The following is a 9,282-nucleotide window of genomic DNA, read 5'->3' on the forward strand; positions in this document are numbered from 1 at the left end:
TTCCAGAGGATTTTTTACGAAAAGCTTTATTAAACATACACTCTTTAGAATATATTTAACGATTTCTCCCACCTTGAAGGAATCCTCTATTGCACATACAAGTTCTTATTTTCAGTAGCCAGTCAAGCATGTAAGCACGTGCTACTCACACATAGCAACTGAATGGTGACAGAAATGGCCACTGGTAACTGAAACAACATATAGAAAACGAGCTCTCTAACAACTTAAAACTGGGTTAACATCTGCATAGCATATCAGGAATAACCATCTCTCCTGTACAGCTACAGGGTAGCACCGAAGGCAGTTCTGGTCCATGAGTATCTATTTCTTTCTAACAATAAAGCAGATATCTTTTGAAGTATATAAAAGCACCACCACGTTAGAGAAACTATCTTAGGTACATTTCCACATTAGTATTTAATGTTGGTTTATAGCATTAGACAGCCATCTCCATTTTAATAGGTGGATGAGGATTATAATCTTCAATCTGAAAGTCTTCTGCCTTAAAGTCGCTGATGTCTTTAATCTCACGAAGAATTCTGAGTTTGGGGAAAGGTCTTGGCTCCCTCTGAAGCTGAAATAAAAGCAAGCTTACTGTATAAAGCTAATACTTTAAAGCAGAGACTTTTGTGTTCTCAGTCTCAAATCAATTACACCATGTAGGCTTTCCCTCCCCACCGAGAAGATTTATACTAAGAAAAAAAAAAAATTAAAGAAAATTCCAATATAGTTAGGTAGAATCTGCCTTAGTATTTTCAGAGGGAGCAGCAGCATAATTTTCAAGTGAATTCCCTGACCATCCAAATGCATTGCAAGCACTTTTAGTTGGCAAAGCAATCCTGGTGGTTACAGATTATATTTCTTCCAGAGGAAACTAAGAAAATCTGACCCAAAAATGCATTTTTCTCACAGGACCCTTTGGGTCTGAATCAATAACTAGTTCTCTGGATGGTTTTAAACCATACTAGTAGTGAAGACATTCAGTCTGATCAAATCAAATTCTGACTTTATCCTACTGCAACAAATTACTTCCTGAAGAAAATGTAGCCTTTCTCAGCCAAATAATATTACTGATTAACTCTTTATTAAGAATTTTAAGTTATCCTTTTCTGATATATTACAAAGACATCTTATTTTGTGTTACTGGGATTAGGTGGAATTATTTTCAAAGTCAAAAGTGGATTTGGATCTCTAACTTGGTTCTAGAGTAGTACACTGATGAACATTTCAATCATGCTTGTGTTGTATTTCTGTTTGCAACCTAAAATGAGCAGGTGTTAAGGTACTGCAATTATTAGGGTAGAAATGAAAAGCTGCACAAATTAACATCTGCAAAAGGATAATTAAAATATTGAGATAATTTTGCATTGAATAAGCATTGTGGAAGATAAAAGCATAAAAGAATACAGAAAAAGTACTTACTTGGACTTTCAGAGGTTCCACATGGTTCAGATATATGTGAGCATCCCCTAAGGTGTGGATGAACTCTCCAGGCTGAAAAGAATGAAGAATACATGTGGTTTTCAAACAGGCAGGTTCTAAGAAAACAGAACATTACAGTGCTTACAGTATTGATTCTCAGCATCTGGCTAGTGTGGAATTGCAGCTTCTGTACTGGATTGTATCCTTGAAAGCTTTGAAGGGCACAAGCTTCTCTGACTAATGCATAGTTAATGGAAAATATAATGAAATTTCCACTAGCTTACCAAAAAATTTATCTTTGAAATCCTGCTATGACAGTAGCTTTGGTAAATGAATGGAGCAACACTGATCTGCTCACTGAGACACAAACAGGTGCAGCAGTGACATCCAGCTTTTCCACTCCACTTATAGTAAGTACAACTCACCAAAGCTGGCTTTAGAACTACTAAACAGCCATGGAGGTGTCAGGCACAGGCAAGCACCCAGACGGGGCTTGCAAGCTTGCAAGTTCTGTGACTTAGCAGCCCCTGAGCAATGGAATTTAAGGTGAGGAAGTTTTATCAGCTCTTTTACCAGCCTCTGACCAATGTTGATCAGCCCTCAGATCTGAAAACCACCAAAGCCAGGAGAGGAAGTGGCTGAGAGGCAACAGCTGGACATAACATTAAACTTCACCTTTTTTAGTACCTTGGACTAATTCCTGCAATTGCTGTGAAGTCTGATCCTTCCCCGTTGCCCTGTTTTAACAAGTTCCCCTTCTTGTTGCTGGTAGCAGGAGGATTAGGCATAGAAAGGCCTTTCTAGAACAAATTTTTACATGCCCTAAAGAAAAGGGGGTTGCCCTTGTACAAGATTGTCATGCATTTAAATTTCTCTTCCAAATTACAAAATACAGCTCTGAACTCAGAGCAGGAGCTATTTGAGCACATACTACCACTGTACATAATCATCTACAGTAGGAAATCAAACAAATACCCAGCTGAAATTATAGCTGGAAGTTAGGTGGGCAGAATATCCAAATTAGATAGCAATAAACACATGCTACAAAATAATCACTGGCATGTTACCATCCCCTAAGGACAAGCACTCAGTTCAGATTTCTAAGACTAATGAACAGGTCGGTTTTGACACTGTCAAGACCGGAAAGAATCTTCTGCTTGACCTGAATTTAAAAATTCTTACATTGCTGATTCTAACTGCCCATACAAACCAGAGGGAATTCACATCAAATTCACAGGGCCCTTTTTTACACATATTTCAGCAAGATTTCAAACAGTATGTTCATTCCAGTTTTTCTTGGGCATGACATGAAGAGTCTTATCTTTTAGTCCCTCACTTCTCAGAGAAGATTAAATAAATGATTAAATAGCCTACCTTCAGCCCTGTGACATGGGCTATCATGTACGTGAGCAGTGAATAGCTGGCAATATTGAAAGGCACTCCTAGTCCCATGTCTCCAGACCTCTGGTAGAGTTGGCAAGACAGTTCACCATTCAGAACATAGAACTGGCAAAGGGCATGGCATGGAGGCAAAGCCATCAGGGAAATATCTAGGAATTGTGGAACAGAAGGTGGGGGGGAGAAAACAGTAACAGCATTAGTGTGTTATGAATGTAGAAGATGCAAAACCTAAACAAGCATGTAATGAGATCTAGTAGAGAGCCAACTGCACTGTCACTCTGTTGCTTTTTCTCTTGTTTATAAGCACCTTCTGCCCAGGCAATTAAGTCCAGGTCATGACAAGCTGTCTCCTGGGTTTTATGACCAGAAAGTCATAAAGAGATATTCCACAGAACAGATTTATGCCACAATGCTGCACAGCAGTTTATTTCTACTCACCTTGGTGAGACAGTTGAATTCCCTAAAGGAAGACATTAAGAGTAAAATTTAGCATATATCCTAAAGCAAATTCCAGCTGCTTCATCTTACTCTCTTCCCATTGCAGTGTGCTTGTTGAGATATAAAAGTAATGATCAATTAAAAAAAAAAATCAGAAACCAGAAGATCTTTTGAGTGTTTTTCTACACTTAAAAAGTGCAGAGAGTAAAATTACAGCGTGGCAAGGAAAACTTCCACCAGTTATCTTCTGAGAATGTTTTAACCTTGAAAATAACAGCAATAGCATGTGGCATACCCTTTCAGACACCAGTGGAAAACACTGTGTGATTTTTTTGGAGCACAGATCTATCACTGGTGAAGTTAAACATTTTCTTGCAGTAGCTCTTGTTTAGAAGTTGCCCTACAGAGTGAATGGATATCTATGTATAAACAGACCCTATCATTCATATGATACCGGTTCATCATATGAACTATGTTCAAGGACAAGATTACAACATAAATAATACTTTTGTTCTCTAGTCTTAAGGGGTTTGTTAACTTCACGATAGATTACATGGCTAAAAGCCAGACACATTGCTTTAATATACTTTTTATGGTTTGTTATTTTACCTTTTTAAAATAAGAGTTACTGTCTTTGAATAGACTGTATGTCAAAGACACTGGTATATCCCTCACTTTAACCTGGAGAGAAAAACTCTGAAGAAACAGTTCATTATTTTTGAGGTCTGAACACAAGGATTAAGTAGAAAGAGAATCAGGATTATAACCCCTGGCCATTTTTACTGCACTCATAGTAGTTTTATAAAGAATGATCAAGGACACCAAATGGAACTGACTGGTGACACAGGAATAGAACATCATTTAGCACACAGCAGTATAATGTGCAACTGCATTCACTTTACACCAGCTGTTCAATACCTTTGGGATTCCAAGCACACATAATGATTCTTCTGTCATCTGGATTGGTTTTGATCGTTTCAATCACTTTTTGCAACTGATCAACTCCTTGGTTGGAATAATCTGAAGAAATATAACAAATAAGATCTAAACCAGAGAGATTCAAATCATGGTATTTTTTTAACATCCAGCCCTTGTCCCACTGAAAAGTGATATCCAAATGACAACCTCTGAAGGTTTTATTGCAACTTGGAAAGTGATTAATAAATTGGCACCCTCTAAACATGAGTTGTTCTTGGTCTTTCTTAGGATGCTCTAGAACTTCAGAAATTCTCATGATGGTATTTTTGTGTGTGCCCCCAACTATTTGGTGGGCTTTGAGTACCTTTAGCACCCACTGAAATAGGACCATCCCTATTTATTCCATTCGCAACAGCTTGACATTTTTTAAGACCAACTAAGAAGTCTGCATAATCACTAAATCCCAAGAAACAACAGTTACAAAAAATCTGGCTGGACAAAGCATGGTATTTTATCACTCATGATGACTTGTTACCTAAATAGTACAAGTGCTGTACTGGAATAGACAAGATGTTACCACCTAGTCAGTCCTGGTATTTAGACTGATTTGCTCATTGCATTTCTGGACTAAAATGCCTTTCTAGACATTCAATTTGCATGCTACAGTTCTCCTTCTTATATATAAAAAAAAATTATGCCCAGACCAGTGTGCCAGGTGTCAGAATTCTTTACATACTCAAAACCAGAAAGTTTTTGATAGATGAATAAATGCATCCATCTAGCCTTCACAAGTTTCATACATTTCATGCATGAAAACTAAATTTCCATAGCCTTTAGCTGCAGAAGAGAACTTTAATCATATGTAGCACAGGATATTGCATTTCACCCAATGACACTCACTGGCTGAATTTTAGGCTCAATACCAGTTATATAAGACAGTTTCTGAAATTAACTGACCATTAGAATGGATTTCAGAATAAAAAAGTCATTAGTTGTTAATCATTGTTCTGACTCATGCCAGTGAATTGGCATGGCTGGTAACTACGTATTTTCTAATAACTCTTACTGCAGCAACACCAAATTATGGTTACAGGGAGACCCAAGCTGGCAAACAAGGTAGTAATACACAATTAGCATCTCAGGGAACTCTTCTGACAGCAATACCATGCCAGAAGTCTTGTCAAATGGTTATGTTAGTTCCTGAAGCTAATTACCTATCCATTAGTAATGCAACTTAAGGAAATCTATTTGTAAGGAAAACTGTGGGAATTTATCTTGTTCTGTTTTTCCATGCTATAACTTAGACCTTTTAAGCTGAGAAGATCAGTAAGTTTTCAGATGTGTCAGTTCACAACTTGCATCATTTGTGTTACCATAAAACTGTATTCTGCTAATGGTCAACATGCCAATACCAAGTCTAAAACCTGTACTTAATGTCAGCTTCAATTTGAGGCTGTACTGAAAAAAAAAAAAAAAACCAAACAAAAAACCAAACAAGAAACCCCACCTAGATAACTAACCATGTTGTTAATCCAAATTAAAAAATCACACCAGATAGTGACAATCTGGTTTTTTAAACCTTTTTCTTAATGGCAGTCCTCTAAACATTTTCTACATCCTCTCCTTCAGTGACTTAGAAAAGATGAATCAATACATTTGAGAGTCAGTTTAATGAACCAGTTCCACTGAAAATACCAACAGGTACTGCATCATATCATAACTTGTCACAGCTGTTCTGTCCACAGCATCATCAGCTATGGAAACATCCAACTTTGTTCCAGATGCAGAATGGAAAAATCTTTCTCTTCTACTGCCCCCAGTGAATGTAGTGCACTGATGTCAGTTCTTTGTAGCACAACAATTTCATGGACCCTGCACTGGTATACAGAGATGGCAGCCTGTGCTCCACTGTTATCAAGTGGAGCTCGCTCAGGTTTCTGGACCGCAGCACACACATCCTTCCAGCTGTCAGCAACCACATCTGCTCTAGGTAAAAGAGTAAACAGTGTGTGCCTCATGACTCATCTGTTCCCCAAATACTGAACCGTAATACACAAAGCTACATCTTTCAGGATAATTAAGACTGAGTAAGGAAAAAGAAGTTCACTCTCTCAAACACTCTTTACTCTGGCTATCATTTTGCTCTGAATGGATCCTCAAGAACAGTCCATGCAGAATTGTGGAAGTGGTGTGCCACAGCTGTCTCACTGAACAATCAAAACTGTATTTGGATGCGATTACCTGTGTGCATATCTTTGTATTCTGCTCCAAAATGCCTCCACTGGAAACCATACACTGGTCCCAAATCACCCTCCTCTCTGGTGCTGAAACCCTGCTTATCCAGAAACTCACGCGACCCATTAGCATCCCAAATCTTCACACCTTTTGCAGAGAGCTCTTTGGCATTTGTAGAACCCTACAAAACACAGTGAAAAGTCTGCATTCTAATTCCAACACAGAGAACATGATTTGAAACAGCTGTATTAAGCTTTGCTAGTCTACAGTATTTCTCCACTCATAAAGGATGAACAGTGCAATTAATGTACTGGATGACGTTCCTGCACATGGACAGAGCAAAACTTGTGAGCAGCACATTGGATGGAGTTTGAAGTGCCATGCTGCTGTTTAACTCAGGATTCTCACACTTTGTGAATGCACAAACAGTACAGCCTCAAGATCAACTGTGGAATGTCATTTCCTAGGCACATTTGTGTAAAGTAACAAGATGTTATTTACAGATTGAAGAAAATAGACTAACAAAAAATGTATGGCCTAGGCACTGTCTTTGCCAAGCCACCTATAATAAGTTTAAGGTCTTAAAAATCCTAAACGAGATCCTTAAAAATCAAAAATGAGAAAATAACCCAGAAAAATGTCACTGAATCCTGCAAGATGTCCAAATCAGCACACTCAAAAATCCAACAAAGAAATTATGCTGTTTTGGGGAGTGTCGAGTCTTTTACATTAACAAAAAAAAACCAAAAAACAAAAGCTTTTAAAAAATGAATGTGCATTTGAGTCCTGCTATCTAGCAAATGGTTATGTAGATTCTCCCATAGCTGCATAATATCACAACATATAAAAGAACACTTACATTGTGATGTACTACCTATAGTTGAATTTTATTACAGTAGGTACAGCTATTAGCTCCATTAGATCTCATTTTTTTGCTACTAAAAAGCCTAGAGTTGACATCAGTCTTACTTCACCTGTGGTTCTACACTGTTTGTTTCTGTTCATATCAAGCTATCTCAATATTAAAAAGATCATTAAATTGCCTACTGTCTATTTCATATTATTATTTCTGATTAAAACACTAAGAAAAGAGACTGCATTAGGCTTTATAGCTGTGGAGTATATTCAAATTAGACAAAGCCCTCTCTATTTCAGATTCTCTCCCTTAAAAAGAAATAGAAGAGAAACTGTTTTGATTGCCCTGGTAGCAACAGTCTGCACTAAAATGCAGAATGTCTTGAAGAGAATGGCCTCCCGTGTGAGGTCACAGTATTAGGGGGTTGCACTTCTTCTGTCACTGGCACAGAAGCATCTGCAGTTACCCAAATGCCTTAATCCACTCCCCACCAGTTCGTTCTGTTTATGCCACTCCCGGGCCCACCACTCAGAGAGACACTCAAATACCGAACCTTGATGAACCACAGCAGCTCCTCCAGCACTCCCTTCCAGAACACCCTCTTCGTTGTGAGCAGTGGAAACTGATCTGGAAAAGAGTTTCAGAGTGTCAGCGGGGACCAGCCATTTCCCAGGGTGAACAGACTTCGGCTTTTCCCCCACAGAGGGCAACGCCACCACCTGACATTGTGAGGCTGGGATATGAAGTAAGGATTTGCGGGAGGATGTGTAATTCCCATATTCAGATCCCTCGGGTGGGTAGGGAGCGGGACAGCCCCGGCTTGTGACACCCCCACACTCAGCCCGGCTCAGGGGGTGGAGCAGGGCCGGGGAGCAGGGCCAGGGAGCAAGGGCAGGGAGCGGGGGGTCCCGGCGGTTCCCACCTCTCAGGCTGTACCGCGCCTGCATGCCGAACACGGAGATGGTGCCGGTGCCGGTGCGATCCGCCCGCCGGTGGCCGTGCTGCAGGATGTGCCGCACCTGCTGCAGGTACTGCTGCTCGCCGGGCTCGGGGCGGGCGGCGGCGCTCAGCAGCTCCCCGTCGGCGGGCACGGCGGGCACGGCGGGCATGGCGGGGCAGCGGCTCCTGCGGGCAGCGCTGGGCTCCGGCTGCGCGCCTCCCCCGAGCCCGCCAAAGCCCGGACTTCCCGCCAAAGCCGGCTTTCCCGCCAAGCGGCGCCGAGGGGCGGGCGGGGCGGAGCGGCACCACTGCCGCCTCCTCCCGCCCGCCCCCTTCCCTTTCCCCTTCCCGTGCCCAGGGGCCCTCGGCAGCGGCGCTTCCGCAGCCACGCGCGCTGGTCCCGCATGGAGCTGTTCCCCCTGAGGGAGCGCTGGCCCGAGCACCTGGCCCGAGCCCGTGCTCCGAACATAGCGGCTCGTTTAGGTTGGATATTCGGAAGAGTTTCTTCACAGAAAGGTTGATCACATATCGGAATGGGCTGCCCAGGGAGGTGGTCCCTGGAGGTGTTTAAGGGAAAAAAAGGTGGCATGTAGTGCTCTGGTCTAGTTGACCTGGTGGTGTTCGGTCACAGGTTGGACTTGATGAGCCCAGAAGTTTTTTAGTACGTGGTTGATTGTGCGATTTCGTGACTTCGTTCTGCTCTAGCGGCACAGTAACTGCTCTGCAGGCTCATCCCATGCTGGAAGGTGCTTTTGGCATTTGTCATCTCTCTCCCTCTCTCTGCAGCCTCAGGCATCCCACATCAGAGCTGAACAAGACCAAAGCCTTCGGCTGGGTCTGGCAGGCCACACGCATCTGGCACTAGATCCCCCCAGCCAGGAAGGATATCCTGAAAAAGGCCGGGGTGCAGCCAGTGCCAGCCTCCCTTGTCTCCCTTGGTGTGTTGCCCCTGCAGTGCCAGGCCCCATGCTCAGCTCACCTTCCACTTCCAGCTGTGTCACTCTGACCTGCGCTTCTAAAGCCAAGATCCTTTCATGCCATGCCATGTCACCAGCTTCCTGCTTCATATTTTA

At 41.9% G+C, this 9,282-nt stretch overlaps 1 protein-coding gene across 1 annotated transcript; it reads right to left on the bottom strand.

The window, feature by feature from the left end:
- Window positions 1–8,678, bottom strand: TYMS (thymidylate synthetase). The gene is given in 9 exon segments (XM_069005938.1): window positions 1–574; window positions 1,423–1,494; window positions 2,797–2,972; window positions 4,180–4,281; window positions 6,421–6,595; window positions 7,824–7,897; window positions 8,193–8,533; window positions 8,535–8,563; window positions 8,565–8,678. Coding segments are annotated over 9 exon segments (1,221 nt in total). The 3' UTR covers window positions 1–436.
- Between the last annotated feature and the right edge of the window lie 604 nt (window positions 8,679–9,282).

This window comes from Aphelocoma coerulescens, chromosome 2, assembly GCF_041296385.1.
Source record: "Aphelocoma coerulescens isolate FSJ_1873_10779 chromosome 2, UR_Acoe_1.0, whole genome shotgun sequence".
NCBI lineage: Eukaryota > Metazoa > Chordata > Aves > Passeriformes > Corvidae > Aphelocoma > Aphelocoma coerulescens.